We start from the raw sequence: 22,183 nt of genomic DNA on the forward strand, positions 1-22,183 counted from the left end.
ACCCTGCAGCACCCGCCCTCCGCTGTCTGTCAAAGAAGAGCCAAAGCTGCTTCAACGTGATGCATCTGAGGTTACTGGCAGTTAACGAATTCTAGTAGAGAGGTAATTGCCTCAGGAATGGAGTTGCTTTAAAGTCAGGAATGAGAGAAAAGATTTGATGGTGCAGTGGCTCTCTGTGAGGCTTCTTTTCATGTGAAGGAGAATGTGGATGAGTTAAGTGATTCTGTGGAAGCTCTTCAGAGACAAGAGCCGAAAGCAAGAGCAGCTGCTGCAGAGCTGGGCCCTTCTGCCTCCTTCCTGAAGCCAGAGGGCCAGACCCCAGGACCTCACTACATCAATGAGCATTTTCCCTCCCACGTGACCTTCATGTATGGGTGGAAAGGAAGACCAGAATGCAGCGAGCGAAGCTATTCCCCGCATACATCTTGCTCTCATTGAACCTGCCCAAATTGTTCCATCTGTGCTTTCCTCTTTCATTCTACTGCCCTCGCTGCCGGTCCCGGCCCTTTCCCCTCCATTAGCAAACTAGCTCTCTAGCAGCTTCCCATGTCGGGCTTCTCCACAAATATCTTCTTAGGGTACAAACTGGATCTCATCACTTCTTCCCTATGAATCCTTCAACAGTTTTCATGACCAGCTCCTCCAATGATCTTCCGTTCCTGCCTCTTAGCTTCTTCTTCCAGTGCTCCCCTCACCTAGAAGGTTTGGGGGAGCAAGGAGGAAGAGACAGAGAAGGACAATGGGGATGAGTGGCCACCTGCTCCTGGGTTCCTACTATGTTAGGTGCCTGGCAGCTGTAACGTTATTTAATCTCCATAATCCTATGGGATTTTACTGATGAAAAAGTAAATTTGTAGAAGATATAAAGAAACTGTGTAAGTCACCTATTCAGTAAGCCTCAGAACCAGCATTCAATTCATATCTGTCTGTCTCTAAAACTTGTTTTTATGACCAGCACCTCTGGACCTTCAGATATTCTATTCCCTTTACATTAAATGCTCTACCAGTCTTAGATCGCCGAACTCGTATTCATCATACAAAACCCTGCACACCAACTCTTCAAAGTCATCCCTGACTCTCAAGTAGCATTTATCACTTGCTCTACTCCATTATGGCTACTTCTGAAATAGCAACATTGCATGTATCCTGCCGAACTCTGATTATCTAGTTGACCTTGTTCTTTCCACTACTGGACTGCTCTTGGAGCTGCTTAAAGCCAGGAACCATGTCTTTCCTGTTGTTAGCTCAGTGATTGACATACTGCCCTGGGCACAGCTGGTGCTTAGTCAATCTTTGTTGATTTGAACAATTCTACTGTGAAAAGAGTAAACTGGTAAATCAAAAGCCTTTGGTTAAATTCTTAACTAGAGGGGCGCCTGGGTGGCTCAGTCAGTTAAGCGTCTGCCTTCGACTCTGGTCATGATCCTGGAGTCCTAGGACTGAGCCCCACATCTGGCTCCTTGCTCAGAAGGAGCCTGCCTCTCCCCCTCCTCCCCACTTGTGCTCTCTCACTATCTTTCTTGCTCTTCCTCTCAAATAAATAAAATCTTAAAAAAAAAAATCCTCTTAAAAAAATTCTTAACTAGAATTTAGCAAACCATCTATGTGACTGTTAGCAAATTGCTTAACCTCCTAGGCCTCAGAAAGCTTATTTGTAAAATTACTCAAGGGAAAGGGGGAGATACTAAATGATCTCTAATACCTCCTCACATTCCAAACTCCTATGAACTTACTCTTTGCATACAGAGTGTGTGTGGAGGGAAAACTACTATAATCAGACGCAAAATGAAACATGGCATTTGTATAATTGCACTTACCACATAGTTGATGGAACTTAACTGTATTTATTGGGGCAATGGAGGGGGAGGCTAACCACCTTATAAATAAACCACTTTATGAGTTTTTAATGTGTTCCTTATTAAAAATACATTACTTTCCATGCCAAATTAAATAGCATTTAAAGCCAACGTTTCCCTTCCTACCTTTAGTTAAATGAGATTTCTGCTTATTGTAGTCATGTGATTAAGTAGCATAAGAAACTCAGGATGTAGACTAATAGCGGAAAACATCCTCTACACGTGGAAAGTCAGAGGATTTTAGAGCAAGAGAACTAGGAATCAAACCCAAAGCCCAAGGAATGAAGATAGCATGCCACTGGCTAATAGAGGAGTAGCCTCATTCCCAATTTCCAGTTGACTGACCAACTGCAATCTTACTACCATGAGTTCATTGCCATGCTAGCTTACACTACGTCCATCCCATCCAGATGTGATCATTAGAGAGTATGGTCAACATATACAGGTTGCCTCCCCATAACCTACTCCCCTTTTCTCACATCAAGAGTATTTGGCTTCTTCCTTCTCAACCACGTAATTTAGGAGGGGTTGGGCACCAAGCTATGGAAGTCAATCAGCATCTCTCATTGCCCAGATGTGATCAGTGGTCCAGAAGTGGACAGGACACCCAGTCAAAACAAGAGACTCAAGAAGAAGATGGAAATTCTGGGAGAAGAAATCTCCTTCTTTCTTTCTTCCTTCTGGAAGTGAGTGAGAACTTTTGTCAGCCATCTTGAAGATAAGAAAAGAGCTTGAAGCTGCCTCAGACCCATCACTTGGAGCTGACAGTGGGGTCGTTGCCAGAAAGAGTCACAGATGCAGATAGGAAGACCAGGTCCTGTCCACATGACTGAACCTCAAATCTACTCTTTCCTAAAGTTTTCCCTACCTCTGGACTTTTTAGTTATGTGCACCAGCCAGTGTCCTTTATTACTTAAGCTGATTCTTTTTCCTGTTGCTTGCAATGTATACACATACATACGTATATATGTATAAAATATATTAATACATACATATAAATATATTAATACATATATATACATACGTATATATGTATAAAATATATTAGTACATATATATACGTGTGTGTGTATGTGTGTGTACACATATATATATCTGGCAGAGATGGTCTATGCTCTTCAAGGTTATCTATAAAATAGAAGCATATTGATAGAATGCATTTCAACTTCTTACCTATATAAAGGCCCCAATTTTTCTTCTGGTTAAATTCAGAACAAGAGTCTTTTTCTGTAAACTTCACTACAAATCAGACTGATGAATTCCAGTACTTGTTTTAGATCAGAGGTATCTCAAAAAAAGAACTTCAAAAGCATATATCTAAAATTCTTAAAATCTGATTTTAATTTCAATTTTCTTTGCTTTTATAATAGTAACACACACACACACACACACACACACACACACACACACACGTTTGGAAATTGGGACTAGAAGAAGGGGGAAAAATTGTCCAAATTCTTTCCACTTAAAAATAACAACTGCTAATATTTGGTTGTTTTTCCTCCTATACTTTGTGCAATGTTTTAAAAACTGCAATTGGATCTATCATGATTGTTAGTATAATATCTATTTGTCCTGATTTACAAAGTGAACTTGAGGTCAATATGAAAGACTTAAATGATGTGGAACATTCCGCACACACATATACCCTCCATCCAAGTAGAATTGCTGAATAAAACATAACAAAATAAATGTACATGCAAATGTAGAGCCTAGAAAGGGAGATCTCCAGGTGTCGAAATGAAGGGAGAGCCAAAGTCAGAGGGTAAGGGCGTGGTGCCTCCCTACCTTCCCTCTGGAGGCAGAGAAGCTCTGGTTCGTGAGGGCAAGCATGGGTAACTCTCTGAGCATCATTTTGAATAATCTGGCTTTATAAATATCATCAGTAGAAAATCCTTCTATATTCTGGCCCCAAGTTGGACTAATTTAAGTTTTCAACTATGGTTTTTTATATTTTTCTCTGTGTTCCTAGTAGGAGGAAATCCAGAGATGCTGCTCAGTGGTTGGTAGTCAGAGTTCTGTTAACTAGGAGTTCAGAATTAACTTTTAAATTTTTCCGACCTTTGCACATAGGTCTTTGCTTTCTTCTATTAAGTAGATCTCTGTGTAGTCCAATGTAGTAAAATCTGTCTCTCTCTGCTCTAAGGTGACCTCCATGTTCCTAACTCCAATGGTCTACTCTTCGTCCTCATCCTGTTTGAGCCATCAGCAGTATTTAACATAGTTGAGTCCCCCGCCTCTTCATTTAGCTGCTGGCACCACACTCGCCCATGGCTCTCCTACCTTTCTGAGTGCTCACATTCAGTGTCTTTTGCCGTCTTCTCATCTCCCCCACCTCCTAGCATTGGAGAACCTGGTGTGCTAGTCTCATGGCTTTACACTCAGGCTAGATGGATGACTCCAAGACTTCTATCTTTATATCCTGAATATAAATCTCCAGCCTAGATCTCTCCTATGAACTCCAGACTTGTCTACTTGACATTTTCCCTTTGTGTCTAAAAGGCATTTTGATGTCTCATGTTCACATACTGAGCTCCTACTCTTCTTCCTATAAGATCTGCTCCCCTGAAATCTTAATCATCTCTTTTAAGGGCAACTTAACTGGCTCAATTTTCCAGGCCAAGAAACTTGAAGTCATCTTTGGATTATATCCTTTTATCACACATTACACCCAATTTGTAATGCTCCTAATTCTACTCTTAGAATCAACCCATTTCCACCCTGATTCAAGCTATTGTTATCTTTTGTCTGGACAATTACCACAACTTCCTAATCAGTAATCTTGCTTCTAAATTTCAGTATATTCTCCATCTTAGCCATTGGAGTGATCCTGTTACGCATTCCATGATGATCCCGTTAGGAAATAAATCATGTAACTCTCCTGCTTAATGCTCTCCAAAGTCTTCTATCTCACCAGGACTAGAAGCCAACATCTTCTATTTTTTTTAATTTTAATTCCAATATAGTTAACATACAGTATTATATTAGTTTGAGGTGTACAATGGAGTGATTCAGTGATTCCATGCATTACCATGCTCATGACAACAAGTGTACTCCTTAATCCCCAACACCTTTTGCACACATCTCCCCACCTCCCTCCCCTCTGGTAACCATCACTTTTTTCTTTATAATTAAGAGTCTGTTTCTTGGTTTGTCTTTCCCTCTTTCTTATCCTTTGCTCATTTGTTTTGTTTCTTAAATTCCACATATGAGTGAAATCATATGGTATTTGTCTTTCTCTGACTTATTTCCCTTAGCATTATACTCTCTAGATCCATCCATGTCTTTGCAAATGACAAGATTTCATTATGTTTTATGGCTGAATAATATTCCATTGTGGATATACCACATCTTCTTCATCCATTCATCTGTTGATAGACACTTGGGCTGCTTCCATATTTGGCTATTGTAAATAATGCTGCAATAAACATAGGAGTGCATGTATTGCTTTGAATTCATGTTTTTGTATTTTGGGGGTGAATACCCAGTAGTTCAATTACTGGATTAGAGGGTAGGTCTATTTTTAACATTTTGAGGAATCTCTATACTGTTTTCCACAGCGGCTGCACCAGTTTTAGAAGCCCACATCTTTTAAATGACCTACAAAGACCAGTATGACTTGGCTTCTGTGCAGAAAAGTTAAGCATGATCAGAGGAAGCACTGACCCTTTGCCCCTGGTTCCTGGGAGGTAACCTCTAAGTCCTTGGAATGTTCTACCCAACAGGGGTGTCTTTGTTTGACTGGAAGCCTTGGGCCATGTCTGATGGTCTATGATAAATATGTGGTTTGTAGTTGGGACCTTGGGCCACTGGGAATCAGCACATCCTCCACATGGGCTGAACACCAAGGTCAACCATGCAGGTGGTCAGTCTGTCTATATGTCCAATCTCCAGTGAAAAGTCTGGACACCAAGTCTTTGATAAGCTGCCCTAGCTGACAATACTCTGTGTGTACTGTCACACATTGTTCTTGGGGTGGGGGGAAGGGGTACTTTCCATAAAACTCCATTGGGAGAAGACAACCAGAAACTGCCCGGTTCTCCAGGACTCCACTCTAGGCCCCTTTCCTCAATGCTAATTTTAATCTGTATTTTTTTGTGGCCATAAACTACAACCATAAATATAGTCCTTTGCTGAGTTCTGTGAGTCTTTTTAGTGAAGCATATATATACTTTCACTCTAGGCCTTTCTTTGTGCCCTCTGTTTGGAGCACTTTTCCTCCCAGAAACCCAGGTGATTGTCCTTTTCACCTCCCTCAAATACCATCTTCTCAGTGAGGACTTCCCTGGCTACACTGTTTAAAATTGTAGCTGTCCACTGACACATACACTCATCTTCCCTCCTGCTTTGTGTTTCTACAGAGGACTTTTCCTTCCTGAACTGTTACAGTTTATTGTCTCCCTCATCCCAACCAGAATAAAATCGTCAAGAAAACAGGGAATTTACTGTTTTGTTCTGCTTTGTTCATTGTCGTGTCTCCTGGATTAGGGTATAACACAGATGAGCCCTCAGAAATAGCTCTTGAATGAAAGAATGAATCTGTGTATGTTGGGGAGGAAATAAGGTAAATAGTTCAACCAAAAATAAACACAGCACCCAAAGCAGCAACGTCTAATTAGTGGTCATAGAAAATAACTTCATAAAAAGACTGCCACCAATGAATTATAAAATATGGATTAGTAGATTTGGCTGTATGAGCCTGTTCCATCTTCTAAGAGACTGTTTTGGATCACCCAACATTCTAAAGGGGTCGTGAGACATAAGGGGGAAAAATATTTACCCACACAGGACATCCAGAAACCAAGAACTGGTGAATATGGAGTCAAAAATGGAGGGTCCTTAGAGAGAAAATGGTTGTGAGGAAGGAACTGAAAGAAGATAGTTGGACTCTGTCCACTCTCACTGAGTCTCACCCAGGTTCCCTCAGGCAATTAAACCCCTTGAATGGAAAAATGTGACCCTACTGTGGCTATTGCCCAGTCCCAGTAACACTAAGTAGAATAGGCCAGGGTACTTACAAGATGTAAAGTGTGGCCAGAATCTACTGAGAAACCCCACAATGACTCAATGACCTAATGATACCACTGAGGTGCATCCTCCAACTGCTAATTGCCCGCTGAAGAGTTCCTTAGTTACAGGCCAGATTGATCCTGGGATGGCATAGATCAGACTGTCTAATCAGAACACACAATCATCCATAATTACGGAGTAGCGGGAGAATCCTTTAGTGTATTTAGGACGATGGGTCATCTAGGAATCCCAGCAGGATGGCTGACCACACAGACTTATCTCCCATCTTTTGGGAGATGACACCTGGGTGTTATAATGAGATGATGTGCCTGTTGAAATGAGATGGAAACCGAAAATGATCAGGAAAAGAGTAAGCCAAAAAGGGTTAGCTGATGGGCTTGGTGGACAAGGGGTAGGAAGGGGAAGAACTCGTGGTGGGAAGGGCTGAAAAAGGAGAGACCCATGGCTCCATAATGTTGGCACATAAGCACCCCATCTAAGAGAAATAAGGAATATGCCCAGAGTGAAGGCTATGAGTGTCTTGTCTGGTCTCTATAACTCAGGACCCCACTGCGGATAGGGCTGGACAGTGACATCACAGAGAACTTTCTGCAGGAAAGTACAGTGAAGACTTCATGAATGCAGTGAGGTAAATAAATGAATGAAAAGTGAAACAAGATGGATGTCTGAGGGGAAATAAAAATAAAGTGGGCTTATGACATTATTATGATAGGCAAAGGTTCTTAAATCTAACCTATTTCCTATGAGAACAATATTGTCTCCAAGTACCACTATCTCCAATGCGGACATTTGTGATGACTTCGGTAAAGAGAGAAAGGTAGGAAGTAAGTGGCAAGGAGACTATGGGTGGAAAATCCGATGAAGCAATTCTTGTGTCTGATCATCGAGCTGATTGCCTGCCCATGAATTGTGATTGTTCTGCTTAATAATTCATTTACTCAGCAAATGTTTACTGAGTTCTACACTAGAGACTAGATTCTAGGGATGCAGCAATTAACCATACAGATAAGATCCCTATCCTCCTGGAGTTCACACTCCAGAGAGAGAGAGAGAGAGAGAGAGAGACAATACAGAAATAAACAAATAGGAGCACTAAGAGGGAAAACAGACACAAAGGAAGGAGGTACTAATATGACGAGTCTTGGAAAGAAGTCACAATGAGGATTCAGCTTGTGGGAAATGATGCAAAGAGGTGTCAGTCATACACAAAAGTCATCTCAGGAGCAGTGACAGCTCCTTTTGAAAGCCCTCGCCCGCTGCTAAATGCGCGCTGAATTACAGACTGCTGTAAAATTTCAAAAGCAGTGACCTGTTACAAACCCTTGCGACGCCGAGCCACCTAAGGAGCTATGCGTTCTACACCCACACTCTCCGATTGTCAGAACTTCTCAAACATTCTGCCTTTACGAATTAAAAGGAATATCAGAGGGGGAAAATAGACTAAAGACAACTGGGTCAAAACTCCTTGTCTAAAGATATTCCGTCTACCCCACTGGGAACCTGCGTTTCCCTGGCCACGGGGCGCCTGGGCCGCCTCCACCTGCCCCACGGTGGGCTCACTGGGACCTCCCATCAGAACCCACACTACTGCTCTGGAGCCTAGTTCTAAGAGGCCTCTCCCATTGCTGCCGCACCAGCTTTTTGGGGTGTCTTCGGGCTCATTTCCATGGTACTTGCTTTGGGGGCTGGACACTCTGCGGTAACCGCGCATGCTCCATCCTCCCAACCCCCTCATCCCGTGCGCGCGCAGAGGGCCTTCCTCCCTTTCCCAGTAGCTCCACAGCCCGTCTGCCAGCACGTGCCCCTCGGCGCATGTGTCGAGCAGAAGAACACAGACGGGTGAGTTTATGTAGGTCCATAAGGTCAGTATGTCTCTGGGATCCCCCTCGGCTTTGGACCTCAAGTTCACGATGAAGATGTTGTGGCCCTTGCGGGGCAGCTGCGGAAGACACAGTCTTGGACACGGAATCCACAGCCGTCACCAGGAGCCTTCAGGACAAGCACAGCAATTGTGCGGCCCCACAGCACCACCTCCCAACCCGAAGCAGACACTGCAAACACTCACAGCCCTTCTCCCACGGACCTCCTCCCTGCGCTAAATTTAATTCCAGCCTGAACTGTTCCAGATTGAAAGAAGCTAAAAAGACCTGACAGCTAAATACCGTATGTGATCTGAAACAGGATCTAGTACTCGTGGAGTTAAAAAAAAAAAAAAAAAAAAAAAAAAACCAAAAAGGGAAACATTGTGCAAAAAAAAAAGCCATAAAGGGCATCATTGTGTCAGCTGATGAAATTGAAATACAGACGGCCTGTCAAGTAAAAGTATCATGCCATGTAAATTTGGTATTTGCATGGGGGTATATATAAGGCGTAAAGGGCTATGACATGTAACTTACCCTCAAACTCACTCTATTTCTCTCTTGGAAAGATAAATTAGGACATGGGGGGGGGGTGTAGGGAGCAAGCACATAAGAACATGAGCGAAGGTTAAAGCAAATGGGGCAAAATGTTAATATGTTACAAAATAAAGTGCCTGAAAAGTTCTTTGTATTATTCTCATAAGTTTCCTGTAAGATTGAAATTATTTTCAAATGAAAGGTTTTCTGTTTTTAATAATCTGGTTTTAGGAAGTAGTTAGATTGCCTAAAAATAGCTCCTGGACTCCCATGATTAGAGGTTCATTTCTTTGGCTGTGACATATTTGCACAAGTTCTTCACATCAATTGGGACAGCTTTGCTTTCTCCTGTTTGAAAAAAAAATGTCCGTTTGCTTCATAATTGTTTAAAACCCACAGACCTAGAACATAGCTTCACCTGGACATTGGCATATATCACACAATATATAATTGACATCTTAGGGAGCATCAGTTGATAACTAGCTAAGGACAGGCAGAGGAATCACTAGAAAGAAGCTAAAGCAATAGGTATGGAAAGGTGCCCCATATAAGTGAAAACAAGCCCTGAATACAGAGGAAGGAGGGCACCATCATTCCTCCACCTCTTAATGTGGTGCCGAGCCAGACCTGCGGGGTCATGGTTCTAAGAACTACCGTGGCTTCTAAGCTAGCCTTCTCCCCGACAATCCTGACCACATTCTCCTTCCAGATTCCCTACATCTGCTTCATCTCAACTGTGCGACAAGGAGCCTGAGAAAGACATCAACAGAACATTTTCTAAAGCAAGGCCAATGGCATGAGGCACCTGCCTTTCTTTTCTCCACCAGCTGACCCCCACCCCCGGGGGGGTCTGTGGTGGTGGTTCAAATCCCCTGTGTTTGGAAACTCCCAGACACAGAAATTTTCTCTATCAAATATCTAACTTATACAAGTTATAATAACACATGCTTGCTATAGGGCTTCTCAAAATCCTGAAAATACGCTGGTCATAAATTATTTTTTCTCGCTATAGGAAATTTCCCATGTGGTTTCAAAAGAGACACTTCTTAATTTTCACAATCAAGGAAAATACACAGATTAGAATTTAAGTTCTGGTCTCCGACTGTCTGGATCAAGTTTAAAGATTCTGCTAGCTGCCGGTCCAGAGCTCAAGGGATTCATTTTCTTTATGAAATAGTGCATCCTAGTGGCATTCTCAGGCACTGCATGGAAATTTAGAAGTCTTTTTTTTTTTCCCCCCCCTTGGGTGAAAACATATTTGACCTGCAGTAGTTCCTTGGTCAGGAAAACCAGGTCTCAACGCTTTTTCTCATGTGAAACCGCCGTCAACAATTTCTATATGAGAAAATGTGGGTTCATAGAACCCAGTGTTATTCTCAAGCCCTGAATTTCTAATGTTTTCATTCAGCTACATAAACGAAGCAACTTTTCCCCTGGAAAAACACAACTGGAAATTTCAAAACAGAATAAAAATAATATTTCAAATCCAAGTGGCACTGATCTCTCACTTTTGCTTAAAATTTCAAGCATTTTTGATCTAAACTGACACTTTTAAAACATACTTATTTTAGAACTTCTGTTACATTCAAAAGGAAACACTCTGCTCCATTCTGAATAGGCCCGTTTCACTGAGCCTTCTAGGCCCTTCACCAGCAGACTATTCAGATTTCAAGTAATCACACGGGTTCTGAGTCTGAATCATCTCAGTGACACTGATGTTCCTCCAGAAATGTTGATGCCAGGAGAGCCACGGTTGGAGGGCTCGGAGCAAATTAGCACAGGCCTCACGACTGACCAAAATTAGGCCAGTCTAAAATAAATCATGTGGGCTTTTTTTTTTAATGTAGAAAATACAAATTCTGCACATGTAGCATTTTTTTTTTTTTTTTAGGCTTTTGATTTTCACGGTCACAGCCATAGCCACTTTTCAAGCAGGTCTGAGTGTGCCAAGCACTCTGTGAAAAAAGTAGGTCACGGGAATGCATTGCAAAGGGATTTTGTTTTGGGGCTGGGGCAGCTGAAAGGATGACAGTGAGTTCAATTTGGGAATAAAAATAATTTTCAATTTCCACCCTGTATTATGGAAATTATGAAAAGAAGAAAGGGCAAGGAGGGGATAGTTCTTCCTGAGCACCCACTATTTGTGCCTTTGCAAGAACAGTATTACCCTGTGAGGAAGGGTTTATTTTCATTTTATGTGTAAGTCAGCCAGGGATCAGAGAAAGAGGGAAGAAAGAAGGTGGTTTTTAAATCCTGCAGCTGGGACACCACCTTCTCACTCTGACAGAACCCAGGGAAAGGTTTTCAGAGTGAAAATAGCTCCTACTTGTCCTTAGAATCTCCACTTTAGAGACCAATGAAAATTCTATCAGTTAATGAATGCTCTGATGATTCGCCCAACACCTTGGAGAAAGCAGTCGGGTGAGTGAGGTTTCTCTCTGGCTTTCCTGCCTCCTTCTTCGGTTCGTTCGCTCTTATGTCCCCGCACGTCAGCCCGTAGCTCCTAACCCCCAAGCTCTCCTCTTGATCTAGTCCAGAAGCTTTCTCTCTACCCTGTTTTCAGGTCAGACCTGCCCGACACCTTGTTTCCTCCTTGGTGGGCTGCCTGTTGGTGTAGATTACATACTTTCACAGAACTGAGGTCTCTAACTGGAGAAAATCTCAGACACTGTGGCAAGCTGATGGGAGAGGTACTGTGAGCTGGTGGGAGTTTTTGCCTTTTAATTGTATTCTGCCTCAAATATTTCTGTTCTGGACACAGTACTAGGCATGGAAAGACATGGATTGATAAAAGATTATTTTATCTTCATATACACCATTTGGAGAATAATTTATTACAATGCTTTGTGAGAGGCTATTTTGATTCAATAGGAGCCCATGTGTGAGGTGAAAATAAAAAAAAAAAAAAACTTTTTTCTCAATAGATCCTAAGGACAGATTCCAGGCTTATAAAGGCAACTGAGGAAAGGAGGGTGGTGTGTTCAGAATTGTGCAAAATTCAATTTGTAGGTGTTTATTTCTGCCCCTCTCTTTTTTAGATACATTGTGACACATGCTTCCTTTCAAACTCTGCCAGATGACTAAAGGATGGGTTCCTAGAATGGGCTGAGAAGAGGGCTGGAGCAACAGAACTCTGTCAGTCTCCCCCTCCGGCAGGCAGGGAGCTAAGCACATTTGCAACTTCATTTAATGCTTACAACAGTGTTGTGAGGGTACTTAAACTGGGCCCATTTTACAGATGAGGGAACTGAGGATCAGCAAGGTTGGGTAACATATTGTGCCTAAGAGACAGAAGCAAATATAGAGTTGGAGCTGTACTAGTGGGGGGTAAAGGGAAGTCCCTACTTCCTTGCTCCTTAGGGTCTTTCTGCTCCCCATCTTCTGAATGGATGTGTCCTGATCAAGCAATACACAGTACTGAGCATTATCTATACGCAAAGCATGGGAGGACTGCGAACTATCGTAAGTTCTAGTCCTTACCCTCAAGGCAACAACAACATAATTTTGAGAATAAGACTCACACACACACATGCACACACAAAATTAATAATCCAAAATTACGTGGAGCAAAGATAGGTCCTACTGCAAGAGAGAGGACTGTGAGTTGGATTTGCCGAGGAGAGGACAATATATAAGAATATTCTAGATACGGAAAGTTATTTTTTTTTTTTAAAGATTTTATTTATTTATTTGACAGAGATAGAGACAGCCAGCGAGAGAGGGAACACAAGCAGGGGGAGTGGGAGAGGAAGAAGCAGGCCCATAGCATAGGAGCCCGATGTGGGGCTCGATCCCATAACGCCGGGATCACGCCCTGAGCCGAAGGCAGACGCTTAACCGCTGTGCCACCCAGGCGCCCCCAAGATACGGAAAGTTATGACGAGCGCAGACCCAGTGGTCCAGGACAGGGGTGGAGGGTCAGTGTGCAGAACAAGAAGACCGAAGCAGGTTGCAGAGCAGAGCAACGAGACAAGTGCCCAGAAAAGTAGACCAGAGCAGGAGGGTGAACGCCACTGGACCTGCAGCACGCCCAAGAGGCAGTGAGCACGTGCGCGCGGGCGCGTGGGCGCATGTGTGGATGGGCGTGCGGTGGAATGAGAATTGGGGGGCTGAGAATACGAATGGAGAGTGTAGAGAAAGCGCTGGACTGGGTCCCAAGGGACAGGGGTTCCCAACCCGGCTTTGTTGCTGGATCTGCAACTTCGGGCTAGTCACCCGATACTGCAGCCTCAATTCTCTTCAGCTGGAAGATCAGAAATTGGAGATTCTCCGAGGTCGGCCCCATATCAGTAATTCTGAGACTTTCCCCTGCCTCTCCGTTTCTTCTGTTACTGCTCCCTCTCTACTTTCAGTTCCAGAATGTTGGAAATGTTCTCTTTGGTTTGCAAATAGCATAACTTTTTTTTTTTTTTTTTTTTTTTTTTTTAATTTAAGAAGCAGTTGCTTCCTTCCATGAATCTGGACAAGCCCCGTTATTGTAAAAGAATAGTGAAATCTGCATCATCATTATTGGGGAATTTTTAAAGTGCAAATAATCCCAAACTGATGTTTCTATTAAACTGATGGCCTTTCTTCTGCTGGCCACCTACTTGCTTTTGCTGAATTACTATTTGATGCAGTGCCACCCACTCGTATTAGGGGCTCCATAGTAAAGAGTCCTGGGAACCTCACTGCTGTGTTTACTCTAAGGATATTTTTGAGGATGTTATTAATTATGTAATGAAGAACCACGAGAGAAACTTCTCTCTGGTGTCCAGATTACAAAGAGATGTGCCAACACCGATCAACTGGCCTACCCCTACCTACCTCAAGGACTCCATGACTGTGGTAAAGAGCTCCACCTCTCTCTTCACAATTTGGTGTTGCTGGAAAACACAGAGCCAAATCCAGTCCAAGCACATGGCTTGCACATGGCAGGCTCACCAGCCCCCCCCCCCACATGTCCTCTTCCTGCTCTTATTCTTCCTTGAACTCATTGCTTTTTTATTTTTATCTTTCTGAATTATATGCGTTTGGGTACGTTAAGTACCTCTGGAAATAAAGAGGTTTAAAAATGAACACAAATCAATAAATAACCTATGCAACTGAGAGCTTTGTGTTCTAGACCAGGGATCAGCAAACTATGGCCTATGGGCCAAATCTAGCCTGCCACTTATCTCTGTATGGTCCTCAAGTTAAGGCTGGCTTGTACATTTTGTAATGGTTTTGGGGGGTGGGGAGGAAGAAGATTTATGATATGCGAAACTTATATAAAACTCAGTGTCATAACTCAGTGTCCATAAATAAAGTTTTATTGGAATACAACCACACCCACTCATTCGCTATCCTCAATGGCTGCTTTCACCCTCCAACAGCACAGTTCCCTAGTTAGGACAAAGGTGGATTGCCCATGAGCCTAAAATATTTACTATCTGGCCTTTTATAGGAAAAGTTTGCTGACCCCTGGATTAGACCATTTTACATCTGTTTGGGTTCTTCTTGGCTAATTATAAAATTGCTTCAAAGCTGGGTGTTTGCTACATCCTTACTCAATCTAGATATTTTTGGTGTTTTGTCCATAAAACCACCTCTCAGTATACTTTAACCTTGCCCTAAGCTCAGGCTAACAATTTGGTTCAGATTTCAATGCTGTGTAATAGAGACAATTAACTTTCAGCCTCTTAGAAATGACTAGAGGACCCTCTTGGGTAACTATTTTATAGACACTAATAAAACGAATCCACAAAAACCTTCTTTTTTTGCACAAAATTCCAAGCCAACAGAAGGATCTACACAGCAACTTGGCACTTTTTGCACCACGTTCAAACAATTTCCTCCAGTTTCTTTTCAGTTGATACATGTGTTTGCATATTTACTGATTTTTTTCCTCTCCTGGTCACCCTCAGTTAGAAATAAAACCAAGTCTCCATGGAAACACAACAGAATGCTCTCTCACAGATGATCGAGGGACCCAAGCAGCTGGTATTGGGCTGAAGGCTGCAATGGCATCTGACCAAATTAGGAAGAGAAAACAGCTTACCGGCTCTTCCAGACCTCTCAGAATTCTAAAGCTCAGCATGAAAACCTACACAGATTGTGAATTACTGCAGATTTTTTAAATTCCTTCTTTTCCTTCTAAGAGATATTCTATCTTATCATGAGATATTCTTATATTCTTGTAAGATATTCTATCTTACCATTTGTATGTTTCCACTATAGGACTTTCATCCCCTGCCCCTAGAATGAACGACAGAGTCTATAGAATAAGCAGGAAGGGAACTTACATTTAGTGAGCACCTACTGTGTGTTAGGCACTTACATGTCACAGACAGCTCAACATCACACGTTTTGTGGACCAAAAGAGATGGGATTTGAATCCTGTTCTAATTAACCTCAAAGCCCATTCTCTCTCCACTACACATGAAATAATACCCTTCGAAAAAAAGAAAATGGAAAAGACAGGTTGAACAAGGTATTTTTACATAGCCATGGTTGGAGGGTGGGGGATGGAAATGAAGGTAAGGAAGTAAGACTATGAAATTCACCTTCTCACCTAACACCAACTATGTTTATAAGAAGTCACGGTCAACCTAGGAATAAACCTAACCAAACAGGTAAGTGACCTGTACTCTAAAAACTACAGAACACTTATGAAATAAATTGAGGAAGGCACAAAGAAATGGAAAAACATTCCATGCTCATGGTTTGGAAGAATAAATATTGTGAAAATGTCTATGGTACCCAGAGCAATCTACACATTCAATGCAATCTCTATCAAAATACCATCGACATTTTTCACAGAGCGGGAACAAATAATCCCAAAATTTGTGTGGAACCAGAAAAGACCCCAAATAGCCAGAGGAATGTTGAAAAAGAAAACCAAAGCTGGGGGCATCACAATGCTGGACTTCGAACTCTATTACAAAGCTATAATTATCAAGACAGCATGATACTGATAAAGCAGACACACAGATCAGTGGAACAGAATAGAGAACTCAGAAGTGGACCCTCAACTCTATGGTCAACAAATCTTTGACAAAGCAGGAAAGAATATCCAGTGGAAAACGGACAGTATCTTCAACAAATGGTGTTGGGAAAATTGGACAGCCACATGTAGAAGAATGAAACTGGACCATTTTCTTACACCATACACAAAGATAAACTCAAAATGAATGAAAGACCTAAATGTGAGACCAGAAGCTATCAAAATCCTTGAGGAGAACACGGGTAGCAACCTCTTCAACCTCTGCCACAACAACTTCTTGCTAGACAAGTCTCCAAAGGCAAGGGAAACAAAGACAAAAATGAACTATTGGGACTTCATCAAGATAAAAAGCTTCTGCACAGCAAAGGAAACAGTCAACAAAACTAAAAGTCAACCTATAGAATGAGAGAAGATATTTTCAAATGACATATCTGATAAAGGGCTAGTATCCAAGATCTATAAAGAACTTATCAAACTCAACACCCAGAACACAGATAATCTAGTCAAGAAATGGGCAGCAGACATGAACAGACATTTCTCCAAAGACATACAAATGGGCAACAGACACATGAAAAAATGCTGTACATCACTTGGCATCAGGGAAATAGAAACCAATACCACAATGAGATACCACCTCACACCAGTCTGAATGGCTAAAATTAACAAGTGAGGGAACAACAAATGTTGGCAAGGATGTGGAGAAAGGGGAACCCTCCTACACTGTTGGTGGGGATGCAAGCTTGTACAGCCACTCTGGAAAACTGTATGGAGATTCCTCAAGACATGAAAAATAGAGCTACCCTACAACCTAGCAGTTGCACTACTAGGTATTTATCTCAAAGATACAAATGTAATAATCCAAAGGGGCACCTGCACCCCAATGTTTATAGCAGCAATGTCCACAATAGCCAAAGTATGGAAATAGCCAAGATATCCATCAACAGATGAATGGGTAAAGAAGATGTGGTTCATATATACAATGGAATATTACTGTCATCAGAAAGGATGACTACTTACCATTTACATCGACGTGGATGGAACTAGTGGGTATTATGCTAAGTGAAATAAGTCAGTCAGAGAAAGACAATTATCATATGGTTTCACTCATATGTAGAATATAAGAAACAGCATAGAGGACCATATGGGAAGAGAGGGAAACTGAATGGGAAGTCATCAGAGAGGGAGACAAACTATGAGAGACCCTTAAGTACAGGAAACAAACTGAGGGTTGCCGGAGGGGAGATGGGTGGGCGGATGGGGTAACTGTGATGGGCATTAAGGAGGGCTCATGATGTGATGGGCACTGGGTGTTATATGCAACTGATGAATTACTGAACTTTACATCTGAAACTAATGCTGGCTAATTGAATTTAATTACCAAAAAAAAGAAAGATGCTTTCTACACACACACACACACACACACACACACCCCAAAAAAGAAGTCACAATCAATATGATTTCACTCATATGTGGAATTTAAGAAACAAAACAAACAACAACAAAAAAAGAGACAAACCAAGAAACAGACTCTTAGCTATAGAGAACAAACTGATGGTTACCAGAGGGGAGGGATGGGGGGTTGGGTGAAATAGGTGATGAGAGTTAAGGAGGGCACTTGCTGTGATGAGCACTGGGTGATGTATGGAATTGCTGAATCACTATACTGTACACCTGAAACTAATATAACACTGCATGTTAGCTACATTGGAATTAAAGTAAAAAACTTAAAAAAAAAAAAAAAGAAGTCATGGTCAAAAGCCAAGTTGGGGGGAACAAAGAGAACCTGTATTCTCTTCCCTAAAAATCCCTCCCTCATGTTCAAAGGATGATGTTCTAAATAAGGATGATTAATAAGGGTCTCGGAAGAATAGACAAATTAAAATGACTATGGAAATCTGGAGAAAGGAGACATTGCTTCAAGTTGGAAGGAGGGTGAGGGAGGAATGTAATAAAGGAAGACGGGCAGAGCACCACAAGCTCATCATAACTCAAAGCTTCAGCGATTTCCTGGGGCCAATTCTTCATTTAACTGCACTTGTCTCTCCTCAAAGTCTGATCTGGAAACAGCAATCTTCTAAGTCCCACTTCTTACTAGTATGACCCAGGGCACCTACACTCGCCCAGGAGCCTGTCCCTGTGACAGGACCTAGCATCCTCAAGGCCACAGAGCCTTGCTCTCCGAGGCATGACGAAGAGTCACCTTGGAACTGAACTCTCAAACCACAGGAGTACGGGACTGGCAGGGCTGCCTCGGGAGCCATACTGGCAGATGACTGCTCCCCTCAAGCAGGTGGCCTCCAGGCCACCAACTCCAACAGGGACACCTTTGCTTTTACCTATTTGAGGAGGGAGAACTTCTCTGCTTCAAAACTGTTTGAAAAACACTGTCCTAGAACATATCTTCGTCTGAACCTTGGCACACATCACCAGAGATCTAATTGATGTGCAAAACCAGGACTTTTGAGAGAAAGAGGCATGCCCTCTGAAGGTCTATACAAGGGTTCGTGGTAATACCACCCATCCTGTGACAAAGATGCGGAGACAGGTGTTTTTTTTTTAATGAAACAGTTCACTGTCATCTAACCTATATTCAGACGTCACCGCCCGCCACCACTGAGGGTCAGGGAGAGCACAGAGAAGAGAATGAGAGAATGTAAAGAGGCAGAGGGAGAAGGGGGCTCCTTCTCGTGGAAGATAGATTCAGGAAAGGTGGGTGAGGGTCACCCGGTGTACGGAGCCACGAGTTCTCTTGAGAATGTGGTTAGATTCTTCTCAGGCTCCACTTCTGAAGCATGAGGGGGTGGGCTGTCCCATGTTTCTCTTCCCCGTAATCCTAGAAGAGTTCCCGCCTCTTCTGTCGGAACCCTTAGTTGCATAGAGTCTGTGTGAAATATGTTGCTTTCCACAGAAAGAAGTCATTTCCTTGCGAATTGCTTCATTAGTCAAATTAGCTGATGAACCAGAGCAGTAGCTACGACACTAACATAGACCTTTGGATGAATGAACTCACAGGGGACACCGCGTCCATGCAAAAACAATCTCGCGGGGCACCTGGGTGGCACAGCGGTTGAGCGTCTGCCTTCGGCTCAGGGCGTGATCCCGGCGTTCTGGGATCGAGCCCCACATCAGGCTCCTCCGCTATGAGCCTGCTTCCTCCTCTCCCACTCCCCCTGCTTGTGTTCCCTCTCTCACTGGCTGTCTCTCTCTGTCAAATAAATAAATAAATAAAATCTTTAAAAAAAAACAAAAACAATCTCTCTCTGTGAAGCAAATGTTGGTACTGGAGCTGGGACACCTGTCCTTTACCAATGCTAAATGATTTTTTCTCCCTTGTCAGCACCCTCGTCCTTGTAGACGGCTTCTGCTCACTTTTGTATTTGTCAAGGAAACACTGGGGCAGGTGCTGCCGGTGGACTCCGCGAAGCACAGGCATATCTTACAGAGGTTTGAACAGTAATTGCCGTGACCAAGAAGGATAGTTCTCAACTCAGAGCAATTTATAAACATTACACATCCAACCCCACCAGGGGAAAACTTCTCCCTTTGGTTAATCGTTCACAGTAAATGATGGTATTGGAAGTTGAGAGAACAACAGGTAATTTATCTCAGGCTGCAAAGGGCTGTCACTTCAAGAAGAACTTGCTCAGTTTCATTAGCACAGACCCCATGCATCAGACTTAGAGGAAAACAAGAGCCTTCAAGCCCAGGTAGCATTTTAAAAAATCCTACTCTGAATTTATCAATTCCCTTAGGAAGAATAGAGCCCCCTTTCTTCATTATGATCTGCTAAGTCCCCTACCTATTCCGAGCCAAAGGTATTTCTACCGGCAGCACATGGCTAGAAGCTTCCCCAGGAGAGCTGGGCTATCTTCCATGGAACTGTCTGAGCAAAGAGAACGTAGACAATATAAAGCCCACACAACTAAGGCAGCCCAAGAGGAGGGCTCTCTGCATCCCCTTTTCTAGATAGTGCTGGCTTTGTCATCTCAATCCTTCTTTCTCTAAGAACGACAACCCGGACTTCGGGACAGTGCCCTGGATGAAGAAACTGCAACCAGCCATTACCTGTAAGCCATTCCCGTCTCTGCTCTGGTGGTTTCCTGCAGTGAGATTCCATGGACACGTAAGAACTTCTCCAGAAACTTCCGTTCTGCTGCCCCACTAGGCCTCCCCGGCCAGCAGGCTGCCTGGGGTGGAGGCTTGGTCACTGCTAGGTGCCGTCTACATTTCAGAGCCGATTCACTGGATTTGGGTAGACCCAGCTTGGGGCTGGGGATGTCTGCACAGGCAGGTTTATACAAATGCATGTTTCACAAACCCAAGAAGCAGAGCGAATTTCACAGTACTTGGCTCTGACACCGGCTGTATCTTGCTATGATTAACGCGGGTTATCTGGCTTTGGCGCGTCCCTAAAAGGGACCAGCTCGTTTTCCTTAGATGCCCTTCGTATTTTTCTGGGTGTGAGGAGACTCTTGAGTCCCTGGCAGAGCTGCTGGTTACATGTCTCTGTTGAAGCCTTTGCGGGGGGGAAAAAAAAAGGAAGAAAGAAAAAAGGGAAAAAAAAAGACCCTGACAAAGTCCAACCACTTTTCTTGTCGCTGTAAAGTTCCCAAAGTCAGACTTCAGCAACTATGTATTAGCCCTGGGGAAAAAATATGGGCACTCTTTCCCATGTCTTTCTATTTAGGTAAAAGGAAATATTTTGGTGGGATATAAGCCAAATGTTCTGTTCTCATAAGGATCATAAGGCCTTGCGGATGATTCATGAGTGTGTAATGAGACCTTTCTAAATTATCAAGTATTTCATAATCAAATAATTTATTATACTAGTGACGTGATCCATTTGGGTAGAAGGTCCATTAACCTTGTTCTTTTCAAGATGTTGCTATCAAGTGATAGGAAATATCTATAAGCTGGTTGTAAAAAGCGAAGGGCCTACACGAATATGCCCGACTGACTTATGACAAAGGAGTAAGAGCAATTCAATAGAATTTTCAACAAATGGTACTGGAGGAATTGGACATCTATAAGCAAAAACAAACTAAAACAAATGAACCCTTCACTTACACTTCATATTTATACAAAAATAAATCAGAATGAATCACAGACTTAAATATAAAACTATAAAACTTCCAGGATAAATCATAGGAGAGAATCTTCATGGATAAGGACCTAGGGATAAGTGAAGTGTTCCTAGGTCTGACACCAAAAACACAATCTGTAAAAGGCAAAATTAGTAAATTGGATATCATCAACATTCTAAACTTTTTGTCCATGAAAGACCCTGTAAAGAGGATAAAAAACGAATTACAGACTAGGGGGAAATATATGCAAACCACATATCCAACAAAGGGCTGTGGAAAGAGTATGGCAGTTTCTTATAAAAACCAAGCATACCAAACCTTCCGTACGATACAGCAATTGTACTCTTGGATATTTCCCCCAGAGGAATGAAATCTAGGTTCATACCAAAAAACCATACCCAGATGTTCATAACAGGCTTATTCATAATAGCCATCAACTGGAAACAACCCACATTTTCTATAGTGGGTGAATAGTTACACTGTGGTGTATCCACACTATGGAACACTACTGAGCAATGAAAAGGAATGAACTATTGATACAAGCAACAACTTGAATGGATCTCAAGGGAATTATGCTGAGTGGAAAAAAGCCAAATTACACATGTCAAATAGGACTTGCTTGCCCTCCCTTTCCCCCATCACTTCACAGACACTCCTTCCCAGCTTCCTAATTTTTCTGTCAGGCCATCATCCTTTATCTTGTTTTCTAATTGTTTAATATATGTCTTATCTTGCCAACTTTTCAATAGACTTTAAGAGCAAAAAAAAAAAAGTCATCTTACTGTAGGATTCCATTTATATCACATCTCGACTTGACAGAATTATACAGATGGATCACCAATTAGTGGTTGC

General features: G+C 42.4%; 1 protein-coding gene across 1 annotated transcript in view; it reads right to left on the bottom strand.

The window, feature by feature from the left end:
* KCNAB1 (potassium voltage-gated channel subfamily A member regulatory beta subunit 1) overlaps positions 1 to 21,161 on the bottom strand; it is a 364,296-nt gene extending 343,135 nt beyond the window's left edge. The window contains exon 1 of the mRNA XM_008706834.2: positions 20,313 to 21,161. Within this exon, the coding sequence (XP_008705056.1) occupies positions 20,313 to 20,554 (242 nt within the window). The 5' untranslated portion in view covers positions 20,555 to 21,161. The remainder of the gene's footprint in view (positions 1 to 20,312) is intronic.
* Positions 21,162 to 22,183: the final 1,022 nt, after the last annotated feature.

Source organism: Ursus maritimus, unplaced genomic scaffold (assembly GCF_017311325.1).
Source record: "Ursus maritimus isolate PB19 unplaced genomic scaffold, ASM1731132v1 scaffold_20, whole genome shotgun sequence".
Taxonomy (NCBI): domain Eukaryota; kingdom Metazoa; phylum Chordata; class Mammalia; order Carnivora; family Ursidae; genus Ursus; species Ursus maritimus.